Below are 26,324 nucleotides of genomic sequence, written 5' to 3' on the forward strand. Positions count from 1 at the left end.
TCTGTATTACACAACTGATAGCATCTATCTGGCCCAAGATGACTTCACTGCAGCCCCAGGGATCATGGTAACCTAACAGAGTTTGTTTACAGGAAGTACCATCACTTCTGCATTTCACTCCCTGGACCAAAATTCTCACTCAGTCCTCAGAAACCTTTCAAAGGTTTAAAGACTGGTGTAATGCTACAAACACAGCAACAGCAGCTGTTCCGCTCCCATCCACTTGTAGGTGTAAAAACATTTCCAGAACTAAATAAGGCAGCCCTCATTATTGTGCATCTTACCGGGTTCAGGTTCCCTGGTACATACTCTTCCCTGAATTGGGAGGAGTTCTACTCCATTTTAAACACACACTTGCCATTCAGAAGAGATGTTCACTTGGATCTGAATTGAAGGGGAAAAGCTCGGGGCTACATTAAAATAAAGGGAAACTCAAACTTGACCTAATAGGACGATGGCAAGAAAAGCATCTCAGAACAGATGATTTGTGTTATTTCTTAAGCTGGAAAGAAACAACAGTAGTTTGTAAGAGGCTTTGCTCCTCATGGTATATGCATTCATTTGTAATGTTGAACTGTTGTCTCTGGTCAAATAGATTTGGCAGATTTTTGAAACAATACAAAACCCTGCAAGATGTGTGTACCGGTGGCAAAAGTGGGATGGATGTAAGAGTAGTGATCTCTCAAGCTGCCTCCAACTCTCTGAAAAACCCTGTCATCCATATCTAGCTTTACAAAAGCCTTTAGCCCAGAAATTTGTGTCAGGAATTTCAAACCCTGTTCTCAGATCAAGAATCATTTTGTAAGCTCCATCTCTAATTCTCTATCTATCTTATAAATTCACTTGGAATAGTCTGTGACTCAAATAATACACGTGGTAGACTTCAACAAACATGAAGTTTTCAAAACTCGGTTTTCAAAAAACTCACCACAAGGGTTCAAACATCAGGTAGAAGGTATAGCTCTTGCCTTTAAGCACTTGTTTTGATGGTAGACTGAAGTAACCTTTCCATTTTGTGGCTCCATTCACAGGCTGCAAAAATGGAGTGGGGCATTTTGGTGATGTTCAGAGTGGGGCAAGATATCCACTGGCACTCGTGTTGGGAAGAGGGTCTGTGAGTTTCAGGCCCTATCCTGAATATGGTCAAAACGCCCCTAATTTTGTAACCTCCATTCTGAAAATGCAAGAGAGGTGAGGTGATTTCACCCACGACCTCCTCAGGTTCAGTTGAGTTTTTGAAAGCTCAGTTCAACCATAAATGCTCTTGTCACTGTCAGATAAGGCACTGCATATTTTTCTAACACAGTCACTTTCAAGGAATACTTTACATACAGTCTTGTCTGCCAAGAAATTCCTCACCATCTGCCATGGCCCCATTGGTCTACTGCAGGAGATTCTGGGGCACAATCTCAAGCACACCATCAGGACATGCAGATCAGTTCTTATGTAGAGCCTTATGTTGCCTGCCATGAGTGCACTCGAAACAGATGGCAGGAAAAGACAGATAGCAATAAGTAACCTATATTCAAGAGAAGCTTATTCACCAATACAGATATTCTCAATGAGAACATATGAAGTTGCCTTCATCTGACTCAGGTCACTGGTGCATCCTCCAGTCCCAGTTATGCTTATTGGCACTAGTTCTTCAAGGTCTCAAGCAGCAGCCCTTTTCTCAGCTCTGCAACCTGAGTTCCTTCAACTGGAGATGCCAGGATTGAACCTAGGATCCCTCAAACAAAAGAATGTGATAACTACTAAGCTATTGCTCCTGGGGGGCGGGGGGCGGAGGAGACTTACAAAGAATCTCAGGCTTCCCAGAAACATGGTTTGAAACCAATGGTACAAGCCCTTTGTGACCACTCTTATCCTGAACGCCCCATCCTTCCTCACAGTTAGAATGTCAGTTTCCAAATTGCCACTGAACCAGAACTGTGTAGGCAGTTGGTCAGGCTTGAATGTCCACAGGTGCTGGAGAGGAAATCCATGGTTAACCAGAACAGGCCACAAATAAGAGGTGGGAAAACATATTAAAAGTAAACAGTGACTAGAGATGTCAATTGGGTGTCTCTCCAGAGAGGATGGTTTTATAAGAGGGCTAGGAAAATGGTTGGAGGCCAAGAATTTTGTGGAGGAAAGGGGGACAGCAGTTGTAATAGCGAAAGAGCTTTCAGGCATTTGTGCACATAGTTGCCAGTTCAGTCCTTGGTACTTCCATGAATCTGGTACTCATTCTTAAGGGTTGACTTCATGTATGTGTGCCAAACCCAACTGTAACATTTTGCCATTCATGTTAGGGGAGACATTAATTAATCTGTGAGGGTTCTAACTCCCCAGAGCAGTGTGCACTAACCAAACTAAATTCCTCACCAAGAAAATCTGATCTCCATGCAGAAGAAATTATTATTAACATTATTATTAACAGTATTTATATACCGCTTTTCAACTAAAAGTTCACAAAGCGGTTTACAGAGAAAAATCAAACAACTAGTGGCTCCCTGTCCCAAAAGGGCTCACAATCTAAAAAGATGCAAAAGAACACCAGCAGACAGTCACTAGAAAAGACACTGCTGGGGTGAGGTGGGCTAATTACTCTCCCCCTGCTAAAAAAAGAGGAGCACCCACTTGAAAAAGTGCCTCTTACCCAGTTAGCAGGGGTTAAATTATGTAATGTAGCCTACATTTAAACTTCAATCATGTTTGCAAAGATGAATTTCTGCAAGACGTTAAGTATTTCTGGTTAAGACCTTAAGTATTTCTGGTTAAGTTCTGTGGTGGGGAGAAAATAAGACAGCTGAAAGAAATGGGGTTTAGAACAGGAAACCAAAGGCAAGGGGTCAGGAGACAGGACAGGACAGGCAGAAAATACACAGAGTGAATAGTGGAAATTCATAACAGTTCCACCATATTGCTGAACTTTTATCTGCAAAATTTAGGGATAACATTCTCTGGGATCTTGTTTTTTTAACGTAAGTTTAGATTTTTGATATTCCAAGTACAACTTTGTCATTTTCTATATTTCATCATGCAGGGCACTGGGAAACCTTAGCAACAGGAATATTCACAACTCTCTCTCTAGGTCTGTTCATAAACTCCCTTGGAAGACTCTGCGAATGACGTAAGGCACACTGTGAGTTTCAGCAGATTTGTGGGTTTTAACTTTAATCCATAGAAAGCTAATGGAAAACATACCCAGTCTGGGAGTATGATGGACAGGTATTTTTCACTTGAAATTTGGGAAGTAGTGTCACATTTTTCCTACCTATTGTCCATCAGAGTTCTATACAACCACTCTGCATATGGCCAGTAACCTCTGTTGCAGCTTGGACCACAGTGCATAGTTGTAACAGTTTTTGGTAATGTTCAACCCACATCATGTAGGCTTGCAGATGAATGCAGCGAAGTCATGTTTGTGCACATGCCAAATGATTCAGACAATCTGTGCATCATATGAATGTTGCAATTTGGGCTAAACATGCTGCTGTAAAGAGCTGGTATGTGAATAGTTAAAAAAAAAAAAGAAACGAAAGAAAGAAAATTGGAGAAAATTCTGACTTTTCCCTAAGGTATCATTTAAAGGATGAGAGAGATCTTTACTTCAGAGGTGATCTGTTCATTTACAAAGTCATTTCTGAACACAAGGATTCTTGGAGTGTTTCCCTAAATGCCTCTTCCACAGGCCATTAGGGACTGTGTCCTACTATTGCTGCACCGTTTTTTAAGAACTTCAAGTGAAACATGAGCTAGTTCTAACCTGATGTTGCACTTTGCCTTGATAGCCTGTTCCTGCTGGCCCTGGAATTTGTATGTAATTATGAAGTGTGAATGAATGGAATTGGGTTTACAGCCAAATTCTAGCAGCCTTCCATGCAAAGACTAAGATATTGCAACCTGGAAGATGTGGTGGTTACAAATCCTACAACGATGTAGGCTGTTGCTCCAGGTTTGCATGCTGTGGGCCTGATGTAACAAATTAGTCTATAGAGGGAAATCGGTTTCTTTCTGTTGCAGTTTCCAGTGTGACAAGAAAATGTCACTTTGAAGTAGAATTAGACTGAAGATGTAAAGAAATGTCTATGAAGAGCTGGCCAGGTAATGCAAATTTTCAAATCCGATTCTCAAATACAGGTAAGTGAAGAATCACCAATGAGTTGGTTGCTGTTGGCAAGAGTGATAGAATTATGCAACTGGAAGTGGCTTCTGAAGCCACTCCTGCAGAAATCAGTAGAAGTCCCCCCCCCCACCATTGCTTTTCCACACTGGAAATGCTTCAATTTATTCCTGCTATGCAGCTGTTCACAGTACAGAGCCTCTATCCATGAGCAAGTTGGACACCCTTGGTTTGCAGGAATCTGATGCAATCATGCAGTGTCCTTGTACGGGCATGTTGGAGAAAATGTTTGGCCAGTGCCTCCAGTTTGGAGAAAATACATTTTCCAGTTGCCTATTTTCCTAACAGGACTACAGAGCTAAATTCCTACCAAGAAGAAGTATGCTCCACCTGACATTAACACAGCAGCGGAGAAAGAACTATCTATAGTTACTTCAGTATTAGTGATCTCCTTGTCAATTAAGGAAGATCTTTCCAAGCAGAACAAGAGCTAAGCAAATTGATTTATTGTACCCAAAATTCACCGTAACTTCTTTTTTGCACCACAGTGACCTTACCTGCTGTTGAATTTCTCTGGATGCTTTTCCCTCATCATATGGAACCTGTGTGCAATGGATGCATCCTATAAAGAGAAAGAAAGGAGGGGAGAAAAAGTAAATGAGGCTTCTCCGTGACTAAAAACCGAAGACTGGTGCTAACAATTTAAGAGATTGTAAATTTTGCTATGCTTTATCCCTTCAGTTGTGGACGCAGCTGTGAGGGCAATTGATCTGATAGCTGATTATAAAGTTACTCTATGTAGAAAATATGGTTCTCCTCCATTTTGGAATGACTAGATATCAAGTTTCAGGGCTCTCAAAGTAGGTCCTAATGTGCTAGAATTGCATCTGATCAGTTCAACCCTGAGCTATTCCTCCATTTTGTCACTGCTTTCCAATGTGTGCCTTAAGGTGCATGTAAAGAAAAGCATCAGGTCCTTAGATTGACAGCCTTTCAGCTGGGCAAAGGTCCATTTTGCCTATGTACATTATTCAATGTAATCTGTCTTTAGCCTTTGAAGTAGAAGAGACTATTATGTAAACAAGAATGTTTTCTAAAAATGTTGAGCTCCTTAAGAAAGCAATGAAGATTTCTTCTGAGCAGTCTTGTGGTTTGCAGACAACCATGTTACCCTCCATAGCTGTCACGTGCCCAGATACAGGACTGCTGTGTTTGTGCAAGCATAGCCTGAATGATCCCATAGCGGGGGGGGGGTGGGGGGAGAGGTCAAAATAGTAACACAGGGCCTCTCTTGCAGCCTCTGGGTTTGCATAGCCTTAGGAATGTGCTTTGCACCATCTAGGGATTAGAAAGCTGTTCATCACCCACAACTCAGTAATGGGCTGGAGAGGTGTCACTAGGAAAGGCCTCTGCCAGCCCATGGTCTGATCTATTTGTAATCCAAAACTTCCTGTTAGTGATATAGCTACTGGCCCACATTTTTCACAGCCCAAAAATAAAGAGGGAGAAGATGGGAAGTAGCATGTGGTAGCCTGGATTGCAGAGGTGAAAAGGCTTGTCATCATCAATGGCAATACTGTATTTAAAGGCACCTTGTCAGCATGGAGATTTCCAGAATATCACAGAGTGCTCATATACTTCTCTTATTCTGCTAGCACCCTGCAACAGATTATAATGCACAATGGATCTATGGCTTGGGTGCCACATATGACACTAGAGTCATCTTCTTTAAGATTTCTGCAAAGCTTTAAAAATGATTTAGAAGTCATTTAATGTAATAAATTGTGGGGTGCAGATTTTAAGAGGTCAGCACATCAATTATAGCCATTTGTCACACACACTGTTCATGCCTGATCTACAGTTGTGACAATCATCAATCACGTACAAATGGAACCTTAATATAACACAAGACAATTTTAAAACAAATGCTTTGGTATATATATTTTTTAATCAGCTGTTTCTCCCACCATGTCAGAATACTAAACTAGTCAGCTGTTGTGAGGTGCTTCTTAGCAACCCTACAACACAGGTAAAGTGATATCTTTTATTGGACCAACTTCTATCAGCGCAGGAGTATGCATACCATTGAGAGTTATGCAAAATTCTTAATTGGGTGGAATGGAAACACAGTTAAATTTAAGCAACAGAAAGATCCGTGTTAGCATTGATATAATACTAACATTTATGTTGCTGAAATTTAACTGTGTTTTAACTGTGTTTTAAATTTAACTGTGTTTCCATTCCACCCAATTAAGAAATCTTCGTAACTCTCAATAGCACGCATTTCATGATACTATTCATTAGGGCAGACATGCCCTTGACAATGCAATTTGCATGAAACGTGCATGAGCACATAATTGCAGGTGTGGGTCATCACAACCAGCTTGTGCTCATATACATGGCAGTGATGAACTACCATTACACAGAACAACGATGGTGTCCCTAAATCCTTTGCAACACAAAACATTTCTTTACTGATGTACTTTCTTTTCACTGCTTTGCACTTTCTTTTGTCTGCTACTGTTGCCAATCGAAGCAATGAATAGAAGCATCCTGCGAGAGCATTTTGGGTACTGTTGATGCAGGGTTGTCCTATGGCTCCCTTTTCGGTTTAAATAGCAACCATTTGAAGATTTCTTGCAAAAAGTGGCATGAGATCAAAGATGGCCTCTCCAAGTTACTAATGAATGCTTTAGGCTAGGGAAGAAATGTTTCCAGGTACTAAATATGAGCTCAATAATATGCTGCAAACGTCCAGCACCATCTAGTGAGCTAATATCTATTTTTTAATACTCATGAGCATAGGTCCATGACAAGTCCACGGCCAGTCCGTACAGACTGAGCACAGTTTGTTAATGGGGGAAAATGCCACAACTTCCTTGCAGCACTTTGTTGCCCATACAGAAAACCTTATACCTCATTCTATCTGCCTTGAGCATTTGCATCTGCATGGGAAAGGCAGGATATAAATTTAACAAACAGCAGCCAAGGTCAGGGTTTGTATCATTGTCCACTGGGTCATGGGGCATAAGAATTTGGGGGGCCCTTTGTGTGAGCACAATGCCCCCTTGGCTTGCCCTCCTTCTGGGCTTGTTTCCCCTTGTCTAGCTGCCCCCCCCCCCCAGGCAGGTGAGCAGTGGACTTGGTAGTGAATCTGGTATGCTTGGTAGAAGAATCTCAACTGCTGCCAGAGCCATGACAGTCTTGATGTTTTTTGGAGAAAATCTAGAATCATCATCACTCTAGATCAGGGGTGTCCAAAGTTTTTGGCAGGAGGGCCACATCGTCTCTCTGACACTGTGTCAGGGGCCGGGGAAGAAAATAATTAATTTACATTTAAAATTTGAGTAAATTTACATAAGTTTACATAAATAAATATATTAAAGATGAACTTATATGAATGAATGAAGGTCTTGCACAAAGGCCTTGCACAAAGAAAGGCTGGCCTTTCTTTTGCTGCTGCTACTGCATCACAGACGTGAAACAACAAGCAGTGGAGGGAGCCCTCATCCCACAGCTCATGCGAGAGGTCAAACAGTCACCCTCACACTGAGAGCAGTTGCATCGGGCCAGTGTGGGCTCCAACAAATCTCCGGAGGGCCAGAGGCTCATTGAAGACTGGGAACTCCCTGAGGGCCGCACTGAGAGGCCTCGAGGGCCGCAAGTGGCCCCCGGGCCGGGGTTTGGGCACCCCTGCTCTAGATCATGGGTCTTCAAACCCCGGCCTGGGGGCCAGATGTGGCCCATAGCCAGCCTCAATCCGGCCTGCGGCCAAGCCTCCCCTGAAAGCCTCTGGCCTACTTGACCGAACATGACTGGAGCTGTGTTCTGGTTGCATCTGGAGGGTATTCTAAGGGCCAGAGAGTTTGAATGAATGAGCCCATTCATTCATTTATTCACTCATCTAAGTTCCATCTCTAATTTATTTATATAAATTTTAGATTTAAATTCTTTTTCTGGCCCTCAACACCATGCCAGATATTTGATGTGGCCCTCTGGCCAAAATGTTTGGAGACCCCTGCTCTAGATCAAAGGTTGCCAACCTATGGCATGCATGTCACTAGTGGGACACTTCATAAGTGGCACACTGTGAAGCCCTCTGCCTCAAGATTCCTTGGTGGAGGCCAGGTCTACCAGCTACCCAGGGTATCTAGAAGTAGAGACTAGGTCTACCCTTGGCTTTGAGCAGTCACTCAAAGTGATGGGTAGACCTAGTGCCCACCTTGAGATCCCCAGGAAGGTCCAGTCTTCTGGCCACTGAATGGCACATTTTACACCCAGGGCCAACTGTCCCACCCTTGGTACGCTACTGGTGGAATGGCATGTTGAAGATTCTCTACATAAAAAGTGGCACATGGCATGCTGCTGGTTGGCCACCCCACTCTAGATTTTCTCAAGGTAACTGCAGCAGCCAATAAGGAAGCAAGGTGAGGCAGTCAGGGCCATATGAAAGTTGTGCGATCTCAGCACATGCTGGGGTAGGCCTGCCCTCTGAAGCCCATCAAAGTAAGAAGCCAGTGTCTTGGCCTCTATGACTTTAGATTGCAGTTGTGGGAAATTACCTGAAGGAATGCTCCTTCATACAATAAATTCCTTCCACATAGAAAATAAGAATGATATGACGAAAACTGGCTAGAATCCTTTTCCCTGATACTCAGTCTTCTATGTGCAAGGATCTTTTTTATTACTGTTTATGAAGAAGCATTCCATCATGCCACTTCCTTACCTGAAGTGCAAAGTATTATGGTCCACGCATGAGAGCCAGGCCTTTGTGTGATGCTTGCCCTGGACATCTCCTTACTGATCAGACTAACCAACTCCCTAAATAGCTCTCTATGTAGTACAGGCCTCAGAACAAGATCCCAAGTTACTACACTGCCATTTCCCTCCTAGCCCAGCTGATGTTTTATATGCCCTGTCGCCAGAACTGAAGTATCTCCATGATGCAATACACACTGATCACACATAGGAATTTCCTTTTCTATATTACTTATCCAGTCTTACTTACTTACTTATTACTTACTTAACTCTGACTACAGGTTGAGACTAATTATTCCTTCCGTTCCAAGAAAAAAACACACTATAGCAAATCAATTTAAAAAACAAAGTTTCTTTGCTCCACTGATTGAAAAACAGCCTTGCTGACCTTTTGACTCTAAGATAAGAGTCATTAAGAAGACAATCCATCAGCACTTCACTCAGCCCCTCCCTTCACCAATGCAAAATGATCACCTTTCTTTCACTTGCTGGGGGGAGGGAGGGGTCCGCAGGAGAAAGAAGGATTGATGGATTGTTAGCCTGCTGCCCTCTCTCTCACTCATTAAGGAGGCTGTTGTTAAAGGACTGTTCAGTTTTTAAAACTGATTTTTAAAGGATGCATTTTTCCCCTTCTCCAGGGATCAGCACATTCTCTCTCATTTGCAGGGGCCATTCCTGTTGAGTCAAATCTGTGTATAAAAAATCCATGTATAAATAGGCTGGACCTGTATATGGCCTGTATTGCAACAGAAGGTGGCAGAGTTAGCACTTAGCCCCCAACATATTTCCTATCTTGATTATATGCTTCTCCAGAAACTATAGTAATTTTTTTAAGAGTGCCTATTGGAGGCCAAAGGAACTTTTTTTTTAAACTATAAATAGCACAGGCATGAACAATTGGGATAGAACAATGGTAAGGCCCAATGCTAAAGCCCACTATCTGCTGCTGTAGTTTGGGGTCAAGGGAAAGAGAACAGTACATTTTTTAAAAGGGGCAAACTCAAGCATTCATTGAAGCATTGAAGCATTGAAGTAGTTTGGCCCTTAGCTGAGGTCTCCATCTCAAGATCCTTATTTTCAATGGTGACAAACTGCACAAAATATTGTAAGAGATATCGTCAGACTTCAGAACCAGGACTATAATTGCTTCTCTCCCACCTCTTCTCACAAAGAGAACTGTCAGAACTAAAAATATAATGTATTGTTGCAGAAGAGAGTTCTCAGATCACAAGTTGGCAGAATTAATCCCCACAGGGATCTAAGAGACATCACAAGGCTCATGATTTTTGTTCCCAAGTGCAAAGCATACTTTTTAGCCTCACATTTGCCAAGATGACAGCATGCCCAGAAAAAGAAACAGTACACCAAATCACAACGGTGAGTTGGCAGAAGTTATTGGATGTGGTATGTGCACACACTGCACTGTTGTCTCTGGTAAACAAAGTATGCAGGTATCTGTGATGCTTTACAAACCTAGAAAACCAATTTGACCTCAGGTGATAGTAGGACAAAATAAAATAATGAGTCTGCTGCATATACCATGGGCAGTGGTGCTTCTCTAGTAACACCATCTGCTCTCTTAAAAATTGTCTGCATGAGTTTGGATGATACTGACTGCTGGCTCTGTCCACTATGCAATTAATAACACTGGTGCACACGTCCTAACTCCCCACCAGGTGCTCAACCTTGTATTCTCAGTGGAGGACAGTCTATTTGAACTGTCCCTACTGATATGGTTTAAGTATTACTAGTATTTAAACAAAGTATGGGTGGCCCAGCTATGAAACAACCTGATGTGGCTTCCATCAGTGGTTTGGGCAAAGGGAGTAAAGGGGCAGCAGTTTCGGGACACCTTCACTCTGTGTCTGCTGTCACCATCTCCCTCCAGCCTGCTGTGGATGTGAGCCACATTGATCTGCTTCCCACTTGCTAAAATGAACAAGAATAGGATCATCTGTTTCTCTCCCTGCGCTCCATCCTTACACACTGTTTAAAGTATAAATGCAGCACAAGGAAGGATCACGTTGCTACCCTCTCTCTTCATTCCTTACTCATCCAGATGTGGTGTATAAAGTTTAAAGGTACCCATTCCCTTTATACCGTAAAACTTGTGTGAGGATGGAGCAAGGTAGTGGAGCATGCCTTCCTCATGCAGTTTCAACTTTAAACCCCATGCAAGGATGAAGCGGGGCGAGGAGGTAAGGAGCCTTGTTTTGCAGGGGTGTGTCCATGTGCACATGCCCCACAAGGTGTTCCAATATTACAATGCCATGCAGGACACAGAACAAAACCATGTAGATTGCTTACCACTCCTATGGAGAAATAGTTATTGATGATGTTCAATGGAACAGGATCCCCATTCTCTTCTTTGTCATTGGGGATGACATCAATTTGCCATCGATCCAGCATTACTTCTGTACTGTGTTCAATGTCCTTCAGGACTTTCATTAAATTCCCTCCTTCATAACCTTATGAGGGGGAAAAAGAAAAGGCATAAGAACATAAGAAGAGCCTCACTGGATCAGGCCAAAGGTTCATCCAGGTTCCTGTATCTCACAGTGACCCACCAGATGCCTCAGGGAGCACACAAAACAAAAAGAGACTTGTGATCCTGGTGCCAGTCCCTTGCACTTGGCATTCTGAGGCAGCCTACTTCTAAAATCTGGAGGTTGCACATACCCATCATGGCTTGTAACCTGTGATGGACTTTTCCTCCAGAAATCTGTCCAATCTTCTTTTAAAAGCATCTAGGCTAGGTGCCATCACCACATCCTGTAGCAAGGTGTTCCACAGACTAATTACACACTGGATAAAGAAATATTTTCTTTTGTATGTTCTAACTCTCCCAACACTCAAATTTAGCGAATATCCCCTGGTTCTGGTGTTGTGTAAGAGGGAAAAGAACATCCCTCTATCCATCCCCTGCATAATTTTGTACATTTCAAATGTTGAAGAATGGGTTGTCAGTGGCAAAATTGTATTTTTTTAAAAAATTTTAACTGTCCAAATTTATCACAGATAGTTTTTGTTTTCTGGTGCCTAGCAAATAACTAAGAACATAAGAACAGCCCCGCTGGATCAGGCCAAAGGCCCATCTACTCATGCCCGAGGAAGCTCACAACTATTTCTGTTTTGCCTCTGTTTTTTTGCCTGCCCATCCATAGCAAATAACTGTCCCTGTTTTTTGCCTGCTGGGATTTTTTTGAATACAGTATTGTTAACATAATTTTACTTATTTATTTTATAAGATTTTTATCCCACCTTTTTCACCCAAGGTCACCCAAGACAGCTTTCATCCAGAAAAATCACAACAAAAAACACAGTCAACAAAAACATTGTGAAAAATTACAACAAAAGCACAATAAAAAAGCAAGCTATAATAAAAAACCAAGTTCAGAACTAAAGCCCAAAAGGTCACCACACTACCACCAGCCAGTGTATCAATCTCCCCTCCAAAATGGCCACAAAAAATAGAAGCTTTAAAACTTTTAACATAATGCCTGAAGGATAGTTAAAGGCCAAACAGCACGTGGCATGCTTATCCTGGTGTAAGCAATGTGCGGAGAGGTCCATTCCAGATCAGGGCAGTGGCAGGGGTTAGGGCATTTTAACTGTACCTCCTGTGGTTCCAGTCAATACCATACCCCTGTAATTTGTTGAAGAAAAAAGACCACATGGGCTCTGATGAAAGCTTCGTTTCCTTGTGTAAACAGTATGCATGGGATGGGGGCAAGGGCACAATCTGAACTGAGACTCAGCATGGGGATAATGTTAGAACCCTATGAACCAGGTGGAGATTGGAGAGCAGGTCTCTGTCATATCCTATCCTCCCACCTGAGCCTGCAAGCCTGACATGGGGCAGCCTGGATTTGTGCCAGCCATAGAACTGTCACATATCTGAGTAGCCCCATAGAGGCTCCTGGGCCTTAATCAGGATAAGGGGACAAAGGTCCCCTTACTTCAAGGAGACCTCCAGCAGCCACAATTCCCAGGCTAGGTTCCGTGGAGGCTGCACCAGCCCTGCTGCATTGTAGCACAGAAACCTGGCTAGAATTGAGCTGTATGGCATCTTATAATAGCCACCATTTGACACACTGGGGGTTGGGGGCTCATTTTGAATGGCTGATATTATATTGTTGGGCAGTTATGATTTTGTCAGCATATCTTTAGGCAAGGAAAAAAAATCTGTTTTTATATAATGCAGGACAGGCTATTGAAGAGTAAAAATACAATATACAGCAGGCAGAGAAGAATTTTTAGCAATGTCTAACAGTGGTGCAGAGGTTTAGGCAGTCATCCTTGGTATGGTAACGGCAATACCCTCGGTGTGTCCCAATTTTCATGCATAACGCATTGGAGAACCGACATTAATGTGGTGATGGCAGCATTACAGAAAAGTCTCAGCAGTGTCCACGACCAGCACCTGAAGGGCATGTGATCAGAAGCTGAGATTATATGTGATATAATCAAATGGCATTTGGCACTGAATGGGAAGCAGTGCTTTGAAGGGGTTGATAGAGCTGTTGACTGCATAGTTAATATTATAAGAGTTTAAAAAATGGATACCATGTACGAACATGGTTGACAGTCTTGGCAATTCAGGAGCTGTGAGTGACAGACAAACTCCAGTGGCACAAGACATGGACAATGGCAGGTGATACTGGAAGCAGTTGACAGGTTTCAGCAGCACATGGGTCTGCTGGCAGGAGGGATCACTGGCATGTCATGGTGTGAGGTCACACTGAATGATCTTGCAATGCTAAGCCAATCTCACTTACCTCCACCCCATCGTAGACAACGGGCAAGGTCATTGCCTGTCCCCAAGGGCAGGATAGCCACAGGAGGGTGCTTTGCTAAGTTTACCTTATCTGCAAAAAAAGAAAGAGGATTAGAGACCTAAAGAGACCAATGAATGAGACTTTCTTTGTTTTTGCACGTAATCTGCCATGCAAAGGAAGATAGGCAGTTCTCAACTATCTCCCAGAGCTATGGATGGAAATCACTGCAATTGTATTTTTATTTATTTATTTTTTCTTATTTAACCTTTATTGGCATAAGACTGCAATTGTATTTATTGGCCATGCAATCAGAAAAGAACACACTAGCCATGGAAAGTGTTCAATGTATACAAAGCAAGGTAGCCTATGTTATGGTACGGTTTGAACAATGTTTTATTAACTGAAGACAGCATAACTCTGCTTGTATGGAAAAGCTTCAGTTGGTTCCATCCATCCATCTGTCAAGTTTCTGTGCAAAAAGCTCCTTGATTTATCACCTGTTGTAGAAAGAAGCCACAGGAAGTTGCCATTTCTAAGACAGAGCTGCTGCCACACCAGTGGCCCCAGGATGTGATAATGGATTGCAAGATCTATTGCTGCATCCCACCTATAGGACTGGGCTGTTAGGCGGCAGCAACTCGAGGCATATAAACCCCTGCTAATTGGACAAAGAGGCATCTTTTGAAGTGGTGAACTCTTATATTTTAGCAGGAGCAGAGCAACTGTCCCTCTTCAGCCCACTATGGTGTCTTTGCTATTGTCTCTTCTGCATCTCTTTTTACACTGTGAGCCCTTTGGAGCCATTTATTGATTTGTTCTGCTACGTAAACTGCTTTGTGAGCTACTTCCTGTTGAAAAGCGGTATATAAATATTTCTTAATATTTATAATACCATCAGTAGCTGCTCACATTTAATGCAGTTCAATTTATACAGCGTCCTAGCTTCTAATTTACCTATGCAATCCAAGATCCATCCAACAGTCCCATCTCCTCCACAAGCCAGAATACGGAAGTCTGGGGCATCACGGAAAAAATTTAATCTAAGAAAAAATGTAAGGAAAAGGAAAGGAAACAGTTTAGAACAGTTTTGCTTTTCATAAATAAGTAAAAATGCCATACCTGAATTTTTGGAATTCTGTAAGGACACACCAAAGTGAAAATGAAGAAAGGCATGTTAAATTTGTATTTCTCTGGGATCTTAAATCATGCAGCTCTTGCTAATTCTCAATATAACAGTGAACAGTAGAACTATGCTGGCCACTTCAGAGGAATGCCTATGAAGGAATAATGGTCAGTATCACCAAAATGCAAAATCTGATTTTCAGGAAATAACTGAGGGCGCAATCCTAACCAGCTTTCCAGCACTGATATAGCTGTGCCAATGTGGCATGCACTGCATTCTGCAGTGGGGAGGAAGACAAGGTAGCCTCCTCGAGGTAAGGGCATGTTTGTTACCTTACCTTGGGGCTGCACTGTGGCTGGGTTAGTTCTGGAAAGTTGGTTAGGATTGCGCCCTGAATGGAGGAGCCTAAATTTCTGCCTGATGCTGCTCACAGAATTTTCCTGTAATTCTGTGCAGATTTTGGGCACAATTCAGCTAAATTTAGTTGTAACTAAATCTAATAAAAAACAACAGACTTGTTACAAATGACTTGTGCAAATGACTAGTGTATTCTCTATATTCTGGCATAAGATCTACTGTTTTTCTCTTTTTTTATATATATAATGTTTTATTTATTTATTACAGATACAGGTAAGGAAAATTGGATAGACTTAGGGCTAGGACTACATAGGTTACACACGAGGGTGTACTGTTTTTCTCCATATGTAGAGACCAGAGACCAGAGTTTATTACAGCAAGACAGTCAAACAAATGTCATAAACTCCAGCACTGACTGCATACATACTTTTAAGAACTGGCAGCAGGCTGAGTTCCTCAGTATAAGGTACGTCAATAAGTCTCTGTAAAGTCTCTGTAAAGATGGAGATGGAAAGGGATATTGGAGAGAGTTGGAAGGGGAGGAGGAAAAAGAGGAGAGCCAAAAGGGCAGGGGGAGGAAAATGGGACAAAGTCAGAACAGAGAAGAGGGTGTAGTAAGAAAGAGGGCTAAATGGATGCAGGATGAAGATGGTCTGAAAGTTGAGCATTGAATGTCAATACCCAGGAGTGGGTCCCCCTCGGTCCAGGTTGTAAACTTGTCTGGGGTTGAGCAGATAATGGAATTTCCGATGAACCCTAAAGTGAGTACGAAAAACAAGAAGTGATGAATGAGAGCCAAGGCAGATGATTATTTTTCGGGGGGGTGGGGGGTGGAGGGAATGATCACTTTTTCATACTCCTTTTCCCCAGCTCACAGCAGCTCTGCAAATATAGCAGGTGCTGTTTACCATGTGTAGATCATGGCACATTCTAACAACCCATGCAAGGGTCTTCAGTGCCAGGACATATTGATTTATTCTATGGTAGCTCATGGCAGCACATTCAAGATTCTCCAAAATTGATGATGTTCTCAGATGAACATTAACAACATGGTGCCTTCATTCTCATCCTACAATCCCTCCTGTAAGGTCCACGAGTAACTTGAGTTATTGCCGTCCTTTCCAGGGAAAGCAGCAAAGGACCTATCTTGTCAGCTAATAAATGCCTGCATTACTTCCCACAGTCACATTCTACATAACTCTCGCATCAGTAATGGGCAGGCTATCTGAAAAAAAAAAAATCACATTTCCCAAGCAACACAATATTATAAGTGCAAGGAAAACATATCTCTGCTATGAAAGCAGTTTGTTTGAAAGAAGATGTTTGGATCACATGCAACGAATAACACTGGTGCTTTTGGTACACAGACACCAATATCTTGGGAAGGTGCAATTTCTCTATAGAATTAGGGGAATATACCTTTCTCCTTGTCTCCCTCCACTTTTGGGGTTCACAAACACCAGCAGTGGATGAGTTCCAGGCTTAGGGGTGATCTGAAAAATCAAAGAGCAAATCAAACAAGGAGCTTTCTTATACAGAATACAAAACTTCATTCATACAGAATGGGGGAGAATGAGTCATGTGGCACTGATTCATAAGCAGCAAGATAAGCAACTGGCAAAGTGTTGGGTCAGTAGAATCTAGTGCTATAGAATAGACTGAAATCACCAATAATTTGCGCAGTTTCTCTTGTCCACGCCAGTCCTATGTATTGCCTTGCAATACACAGACTCTGTTGACCACTATATAACAGGTACATCCCCTTGGCCCTAACTGCAGTCCAGGCATAAATGAGGAAGAGTACAAGAAAATATATGTGACATGGAAGACACAGATTAATGGGACAATATCAGTCCCTGAAAACTTCTGCAGACTTTGCTTCTATGACTCAGGGCCCAATTCTATCCAACTTTCAAGCACTGATGCAGCCAAGCCAACAGGACATGCACTGCATCCTGTGGTGGGGGGGGGGGCAGTCATGGAGGCCTCCTCAAGGTAAGAAAAGGTTTGTTCCCTTACCTCGGGGCTGCATTGCAGCTGCATTGGTGCTGGAAAGTTGGATAGGATTGGGCACACAGGCATCTTTCAGAAGAGGATACAGGGATAAGGTAGGGGAACTGTAGGGGGATGGTCTCAAGTGTTAAGCTGTTAGTGAGGATGCACAGTTTACCAGGGCTTTTAGTGTTCAATGTATAAATCCCAGGACTGACTTCTTGGAGAGTGTAAGGGACAACTGCAGATTGTCACCTTCTCTCTGACACATCTTCTTTCACAACTGGCCTGCAATTTAGGTGTGATGGATAAAGTGTCTTTTCTCAAACAGATGCATGATCATAAGCAACTAAGGAAAAAAGAAAACCATAAGCTGCCCACCTGCAGCCCGTGACCATCTACTGTTGTGGTGTTGTATCTGAAGATAAGATTGGTGTCATCTGGGGTGGTGCTGGATGGTGATTCACTGTCAGATCGTCTTGGGTGGGATTGCCTATCCTTTGGAATAGGGAAAAAATGCTTAAGAACTTTGACATAAAGAAGAGGGCTGGCTAACAACAAGAAAATCATACGATGGAATCCCAACTGCATTGATACAGAACCAAAAGATTATAATACACCATAGTTAATAGTTTATAAAATTCTTATATTAAATGGTCTGCCAAACACAGAATGCTAACGTGGATAATATCTCAACAATACATTTCATAAAGTACAAACAATAGCTGTTAGTGTATATACAGTATCTTGTAGAAGATTGGAGGATAGCAAATTAGAAGATTGGAAGATTGGAGGATAGCAAATGTCACGCCTATTTTAAAAAGGGAAAGAGGGGGGACCCGGGAAACTATAGGCCGGTCAGCCTAACATCTATACCGGGTAAGATGGTGGAATGCCTCATCAAAGATAGGATCTCAAAACACATAGACGAACAGGCCTTGCTGAGGGAGAGTCAGCATGGCTTCTGTAAGGGTAAGTCTGGCCTCACGAACCTTATAGAATTCTTTGAAAAGGTCAACAGGCATGTGGATGCGGGAGAACCCGTGGACATTATATATCTGGACTTTCAGAAGGCGTTTGACACGGTCCCTCACCAAAGGCTACTGAAAAAACTCCACAGTCAGGGAATTAGAGGACAGGTCCTCTCGTGGATTGAGAACTGGTTGGAGGCCAGGAAGCAGAGAGTGGGTGTCAATGGGCAATTTTCACAATGGAGAGAGGTGAAAAGCGGTGTGCCCCAAGGATCTGTCCTGGGACCGGTGCTTTTCAACCTCTTCATAAATGACCTGGAGACAGGGTTGAGCAGTGAAGTGGCTAAGTTTGCAGACGACACCAAACTTTTCCGAGTGGTAAAGACCAGAAGTGATTGTGAGGAGCTCCAGAAGGATCTCTCCAGACTGGCAGAATGGGCAGCAAAATGGCAGATGCGCTTCAATGTCAGTAAGTGTAAAGTCATGCACATTGGGGCAAAAAATCAAAACTTTAGATATAGGCTGATGGGTTCTGAGCTGTCTGTGACAGATCAGGAGAGAGATCTTGGGGTGGTGGTGGACAGGTCGATGAAAGTGTCGACCAATGTGCGGCGGCAGTGAAGAAGGCCAATTCTATGCTTGGGATCATTAGGAAGGGTATTGAGAACAAAACGGTTAGTATTATAATGCCGTTGTACAAATCGATGGTAAGGCCACACCTGGAGTATTGTGTCCAGTTCTGGTCGCCGCATCTCAAAAAAGACATAGTGGAAATGGAAAAGGTGCAAAAGAGAGCGACTAAGATGATTACGGGGCTGGGGCACCTTCCTTATGAGGAAAGGCTACGGCGTTTGGGCCTCTTCAGCCTAGAAAAGAGACGCTTGAGGGGGGACATGATTGAGACATACAAAATTATGCAGGGGATGGACAGAGTGGATAGGGAGATGCTCTTTACACTCTCACATAATACCAGAACCAGGGGACATCCACTAAAATTGAGTGTTGGGCGGGTTAGGACAGACAAAAGAAAATATTTCTTTACTCAGCGCGTGGTCGGTCTGTGGAACTCCTTGCCACAGGATGTGGTGCTGGCGTCTAGCCTAGACGCCTTTAAAAGGGGATTGGACGAGTTTCTGGAGGAAAAATCCATTATGGGGTACAAGCCATGATGTGTATGCGCAACCTCCTGATTATAGGAATGGGTTAAGTCAGAATGCCAGATGTAGGGGAGGGCACCAGGATGAGGTCTCTTGTTATCTGGTGTGCTCCCTGGGGCATTTGGTGGGCCGCTGTGAGATACAGGAAGCTGGACTAGATGGGCCTATGGCCTGATCCAGTGGGGCTGTTCTTATGTTCTTATGTTATGTTCTTATAGAGTAGCACTGAATTCCAAAATAAGTCTCTTCAAAAGTGACTTGAAATTGTTTTTATGATGGCTCAAATGTTCAAAATTTGACTTGCTTCCTAGCTGATTCTGTTGCAAGACTTTACATTAAACTCAACCACTGCTCAATCTTTGCAGCTGAAAACCTCTCTGGGAGGCCTTGTTTACACTTGTTTCAAACAGGGGTTTCTTATGGCCAGGTACACCAGAGCAATGAGGGTCCTGTCAGTGGGGTAGCCTCTCTGCTGGTCTGCTCAGTGCTGCTGCTGATGCAACAGGTGGAAAGCCGCAAACTGTGGTGCAGACCAGCCCCCAGCAGGGTTCTGCTAGTGGAGGAGTAGGGATGAGGGGGGAAGGGCAGAAAAAATTGTGGTGTCAGTGGCATTCACCACATCCTGAACCCCTGTCCTGGCCCAGGCATGCCTGAAGAAACTAAGTTTCGCTCTTTCTTACATTTCCTGACCACCCTCGTCCCCAGATGGCATGTAGGATAAAGGTGCCAGCATGCTGGTGAGCCTGCATTCCTTTCACCAGCCCAAGATAGGATTGGGCCATTAAGCAAGGGTTTGAAACATTAAAAATGTTGCATGGCTGTTTTAGGACACCTTAATACAGTGAACGCATTAATAATATTCCTATTAATTTATATATTATATTTATACCCCACTTTCAAGCCAAGAACGGTTCTGAAAGCAGCTTACAGCCACTTTGGTTCAGTTCAAATTTCTTTGCTTAACATTGCTGCAACTTTGTTTGCTTGCCAGTGATCACACAGGTTTACAGTAGTTAAAAGGCAGCACAAAATTCAAGAGATTGTACCATACAGCCACAATAATTAATTAAACAAAATACACTACTCCCAACATGGTGGGGCTATATCCTAAGAAGGTTACCTCATGATCTCAAGCTAGTATTCCAGCAGCACACAGTGTTTTTTGGTTGCATAAAAGCTGGGTCACTGTTGCATGCTTCCAGGCACTGCCACAAACAGGCAGCAGCATGGCAAGCACAGCAGTGGTCCAGAGGCCTCTGTCAGCACTAGTAAATTGGAGCACCATCAGTAAATTGGAGCATGTCATGGGTGGGGTAGGGCAAAGCAGAAGGAGGTTCAGGGAGGATTGGGGAAGGGGTGGATCTTGGCAGCACCTTCTCTTGGCAACCTTCAGTCTCAAAAGACTATGGTATTGTGCTCTGAAAGGTGGTTCTGGAACAGCGTCTAGTGTGGCTGAAAAGGCCAATTCGGGAGTGACAATCCCTTCCACACCGGGAGCAAGTGCAGTCTGTCCCTGGTCTGTCTCCCTGGCTATGGGCCTTCCTTCTTTGCCTCTTTGCCTCAGACTGTTGGCCAAGTGTCTCTTCAAACTGGGAAAGGCCATGCTGCACAGCCTGCCTCCAAGCGGGATGCTCAGAGGCCAGGGTTTCCCACTTGTTGAGGTCCACTCCTAAGGCCTTCAGATCCCTCTTGCAGATGTCCTTGTATCGCAGCTGTGGTCTACCTGTAGGGTGCTTTCCTTGCACGAGTTCTCCATAGAGGAGATCCTTTGGGATCCGGCCATCATCCATTCTCACAACATGACCGAGCCAACGCAGGCTTCTCTGTTTCAGCAGTGCATACATGCTAGGGATTCCAGCACATTCCTACATGCTAGGGATTGGCAGCACCAGAGTGCAAAAAAATCTTATCCCCTTTCCCTGGCAACTCTGCCCCACCCCTTTTCTCTCCTCGAAAATACACCAGCAAAATGGCTGGTTAGTAAAAAATACTTTTATGTACCTCCTGCTAGCTGTCGATTCCCCACCACCACCACCACCACTGGATGCATCACATGTTCTGACAGTGTCACTGCATCAGCACCGATGGTGGGAGATACGATTGGGCAGTAAATCCCAGAGAAATTAATACAACTCATAGCCCAATCTTATCCAATTCCCCTATCCAATAGGAGTGTGCTGTTAAGACAGAAAAAATCTGGTATATACACCCATTCTAAGAGTCCCAAGCAGACTCATTTACCAGAACCACTGGGCAGATGTGGGAGGGCAGTAAGATATGGTCCTTGAGCTGCCCACCATCACACTCAGGCTTCACGTGAGAGGCACATTTGTTGTGAAGCTGCAAGAGGAGAGAAAGCAGTGTCAGAGTATATACCAGGCAGGTTTCATAGACCTTTCCTTTAAAATCTACCATCCTCTTATGCTAATTTAGAATTCATTTGTTCTTCTCTATTATGGACAGAGATTATCTGCAGGATCCTCTAAAATAGGCAAAGCATGCCTCCATTGCCCCAACAAAGCAATTGCTTCCATTGGGACCATTTATTCCTTGCCACATCAGTCTCTACTATTGTTAATGAGATCCTGGGGTCCCTCACATGTAATTCAGTCTCCTTCAAAGCAAAGCACCTCAGCTAAGAAGGCAGCTCTTCAGTATGGCTGCTGTAAAAGTGCACAAGAATCAGGTTCCAAAGTGAAGAGGCCCCAGAAGTCTTTGCACACATAACATGCTAGTTTTGTGCATGTCTCAGCATGCCTGGGCAGATATCATATGGCCCAGAGGATGGTCTAAGAACGCAAGGCACAGTTCTGCTGCTACAGTTAAAAGCAGGCAGGCCTTGCTCTGTAAACTGCCTGAATGGGAGATCTCTGCCTGGGACCTCCTGAAAGCTACTCTGAGCTTTCTGGAGGACAAGCAGCATCATGTGGAATATGTAAATAAAACAACCCCTTAAACACCCAAGTGCACATTTAATAACTGAAAATGCTTTGCAAAGTCAATGCTTACCCTGCCTGCCATTTTTCTATAGGCCTGACAAACTCCTCCTTCCTGTGCCTGATAATTTACTCTAGGGGCATTCAGCACCAAAGGACACAAGGCAGAGATATTTTTGCAGACACTGACTCGAATTTAGAATTGAAAGGAGAAATACTGTATTTCCAGAAGTTGAGAAATGGCCTCTTTTATGCCTCTTACTGCCTCTTGCCAAAAGAGGCTCATGGAAAGCCAATCTCAGTGACAGCAATGGTAGTGACACCATTGGGTCCTGGATGAGCTCTTTGCAAGCTTGCCTCTGAGAACTCCTGGAGATTTTACATCATGTAACTTCTGCAGAGCTTTTCCCTGCTTACATTGGAGCAAATGTCATAAAATAGCTGGTAGATAACCGCATAGACTGGTGCATGAAAGGCACTGGTAGGAGGCAACAGTGTCCTGAATTCAATCCTGCACTTATGATCCCTAACCAAGAAAATAGCAAAGCACATTTATGCTCCAAGCTGTTTCAGTTGCATTCTGTGACATGGTCATGTAATTTCATGATGTAATTTCATTTAATTTCACTTGTTCACCAGAAATGGAGCCATATTCCCTCATTTCTGGCTAGTTCACAGTGTGCCATGACCTAGGAGATGACTTTCCCGGAACTGTTGAGCCTTCCAGTATCCTTGATAAAAGTAGCACTACATACTCTTCATGTACTCACTGTGATTTGGCACCATACACAATGTAGACCAGTAATGCCCTGGTAGCATTTGATGCTTTTATGACATCGATCACACTTGGCTTGGGAATTCCCCTCAATCCACGTGTGTTGCATAACCTAGAAATGCAGGAGACTAGATGAGTCTTGCTACATAAAGAAACAGGCAGTCCAATCCAACTTAAATCCCTACATGTTGATGACATTTGCCCCCTTGCCCTGGGCTAAGCCCCAGCAGCTGCTATGGGCAAGTTTGCATTGATATCTCTAGTGCAAGTCCACGTTGCTCCATGAAGGCGGATCAGGCCCAGGAAGGGGGTTGGAATTCGGGGTGTCCACTGCCACTGAACTTGCCCCCCAGGCCCTATTCATCCTGTACCCTGCCTCCATTACCACCCTGTTACAGCTACTCACTGTCCCGTTCGACCTTCTCTCTACCTCCCTCCAACCCCCTGTGCCAGCTTATCTAGACTGGTGGATCTTCAGCTGTTTGCCAGTTCATGGGAGGTCAGAAGCTTGAAAGAGACTAAGAGCCCAATCCTATCCACTTTTCCAGCACTGAGGCAGCTGTGCTAATGGGGTGTGTGCTGAATTCTGTGGTGGGGGGCAGTCACAGAGGCCTCCTCAAAGTAAGGGAATGCTTGTTCCTTACTTCAAGACTCCATTGCGGCTGCAAAGGTGCTGGAAAGTTGGATAGGACTGGGCCCTAACAGCCCTACCCTATGCAAGTCTACTCAGAATTACGTCCCATTATAGTCAATGGGGCTTACTCCCACATAAGTGTAAATAGGATTGCAGCCTGACTCCCTGATGTTTTGCCATTAAAGTGGTGCTGTTGGACACTTGCTACATAATGAAATAGGCAGATGTGGCTCATGGAGTTATCTGCAACAAATAACTTTGGGTTTGTCCAGAAGGCAGTTTCTTTCCTTCTCAGTTTAGCATCCATTTTGGCCCAAGCCTCACAGTGCCTGAGGAAGCCTGCTGAATGCTGCTCTCCCTTACTTGGTGTTGTGTCGTCTTCTGCTCTTCCCACTCTCTGGATTAGAAAAGAAAGACTGGATGAAGGGAAAAGAAAGTATGAAGGAGAGAAGAGTGGTGAGATGCTTTAACCTGCCACTCTCCTCACCTCTACAGTTCCTCTTCTTACCCCTGCTTTCTTTTTCAATCGAGGGAGCAGGAAGAGGAGGAGAAAAAGTGGGAGTGAGTGAGTGGAAGAGGTGGGTGTCTCCCTGGCAATCTGGTGCCTCACTGCCAATTTGGTGTCTGATATGATAATCCCTATCAGTCTCAAGGATGAGCTGGCCCTGTTCAGCATGGACATTAAACCACAAGCATGACAAACCAGTGAAATAGTTACCTACAAAATGCAGGAATCTTTTTTGGTACTATTATGGTGTTACTGTGACTGTATAGATAGCATGTCTTGCATTGCAAATGGTTTGGGACAGATGGAGGATTATCGACAAATAAGCATAAGCATGAGTTATGAGTAACTCACTTCCATTCACTCATAAGCATGAGTTATGAGTCTCACTTACATTTGTATTTCTCTTTGATTTCACATAAGTGCTGATGCAGGGAGCAATCTCTTTGGACACGCATCTTTCATGAACAGTATATTTACAAACTGTAGAGAACAAGAAGAGAGACAGCAGATCTAAGTTCACCACATGTTCATATGATGTGTTTACAGAGATGTGACAAGATGGGCTGTTAAAGGCCAGTTTCTACATATCCTATTTCTTTGAGATAGTATATAGCAGCGATTTTCAACCTTTCTCATCTCATGGCACACTGACAAGGCGCTAAAATTGCCAAGGCACACCATCAATATTTTGACAATTGACAAGGCACACCATGCTTCTGACAATTGTCAAGGCACACCAAATCCCCCAATGGCCCTACTAATAATGACACCCCCCCCCCAATTCCTGTGGCACACCTGTGGACCATCTACAGTGAACCATCCCCAGTGTGCCATGGAACAGTGGTTGAAAATGGCTGGTATATAGTATTAACCATATTGCCCTGATTGGTGATCTGTTGTCATAATCGATTATATAAGATTGATCTTCGGGGTCTTCCATGAAAGGTTTCAAAAACCTAGCCGGTTGGCCTTTCTCAAGTAATCTTCTTACCCTCAGTTTCCTATCTGTAAAATGTTTATTGAAACCACTTTTGAAATTCTGACAAGGTGCAAAAATATTACAGCATATGATTTGCAAAAAGTGAGCCAGAAGTAGTGAACTCCAGAAGCTGTGTGAAAATAAATGCTGTTTGGCCCTATGATGGAAAATGGAAATTTATTTTCTTTAACATATTTTCATTTTGCCTTTCCCCTTGTGGCCAATGCTTTCAGAGTGGCTCATAACATTTGCATAAAAACATAAAATACAATAAAATGGAGTCTGAGCCATAAACATAAATCTGCTTCTACTACAAGCAGTCATTCTACTGCCTCAGCACTAAAACAATTTACAGGACGTGACATGGATTTCACTGAACTTCAGAGGATTTCATGGATTTCAGAGGACTTCAGAGGGTAGCCAGAGTCACTTTTAAGACTCCAGAAGGGTTCAGTTAGAAAATACCTGAGCAATAATTATGCAAATTGCCCTGTTGATCATAAACGGAAAAAAGAAAACCTTCAGCAGCAGAGGACTGGATCCTGCCTTCAGTGTTTGAAGTATATGGGGATGGGTAGGACATTTTGGGAGCACAAGTGGCTCTGTTGCCACTGCTGAATGCATTTGGGATGTAGGGAAAGCATCACCTTGCTTGGAAAAAGACAGGGATGGGCAAATTCAGTGCAGTTTGACTCGAGTCATGGGTTCCTGCCCCCCTACAACTCAACTCGAAAACAAGTTCTAACAGGTGAACTTTCCAAGTTGCCCAGATCGGTTTCACGACTTGAAACGACTTGAATCACGAGTCTTTTTGATACACGTGTCAGGTACGGCTCAGCGGAAAATAAAGGAGCTGCTGCTGGGCTCTGTGTTCTCTTTGACCACTCCCCTGATGTCCCCATCTCATCTGTAAACAAGGCGGGAGGGCGTGGGACAGACTGCATGAGAGAGGGGGCAGAAGCGGCAAGAGGGAGGCTGGGAGGCTTAGCAGCTGGGAGGCCTAGCAGTATGACCTCACCCAATCCTTTGCAGCTCTACTCAGAAGAAGTTCCATTTGCGCCAGTTGTTCAATGAGGCTTCCTCCTCCTAGGTAACAACAGAGCCCACAGGAGCCATGCGATTGGAAAGCGTTATCGCTACAAACTGCCTCCCCCCCCCCGCTTCCCTGCCTCCTCCCCCTCTATGGTTGTGCAGACAATTCTAAGGCAAGAACCCCTTTGGGCTCCTCCTTCTGCCCCACTTCATCCA

General features: G+C 43.6%; 1 protein-coding gene across 2 annotated transcripts in view; it reads right to left on the reverse strand.

Moving 5' to 3' along the window:
* DGKG (diacylglycerol kinase gamma) overlaps nt 1-26,324 on the reverse strand; it is a 107,820-nt gene that overhangs the window by 33,333 nt on the left and 48,163 nt on the right. Inside the window, exons 12-21 of one of the 2 annotated variants that reach the window (XM_066618899.1) lie at nt 24,489-24,577; nt 22,951-23,067; nt 21,486-21,584; nt 17,498-17,614; nt 16,544-16,617; nt 15,806-15,880; nt 14,599-14,684; nt 13,645-13,734; nt 11,174-11,334; nt 4,666-4,730 (exon numbers count right to left, since the gene is read on the reverse strand). In XM_066618899.1, coding sequence (XP_066474996.1) covers nt 4,666-4,730; nt 11,174-11,334; nt 13,645-13,734; nt 14,599-14,684; nt 15,806-15,880; nt 16,544-16,617; nt 17,498-17,614; nt 21,486-21,584; nt 22,951-23,067; nt 24,489-24,577 — 973 coding nt within the window. The remainder of the gene's footprint in view (nt 1-4,665; nt 4,731-11,173; nt 11,335-13,644; nt 13,735-14,598; nt 14,685-15,805; nt 15,881-16,543; nt 16,618-17,497; nt 17,615-21,485; nt 21,585-22,950; nt 23,068-24,488; nt 24,578-26,324) is intronic. The other variant, XM_066618900.1, reaches the window with a different exon arrangement.

Source organism: Tiliqua scincoides, chromosome 3, assembly GCF_035046505.1.
Source record: "Tiliqua scincoides isolate rTilSci1 chromosome 3, rTilSci1.hap2, whole genome shotgun sequence".
Taxonomy (NCBI): domain Eukaryota; kingdom Metazoa; phylum Chordata; class Lepidosauria; order Squamata; family Scincidae; genus Tiliqua; species Tiliqua scincoides.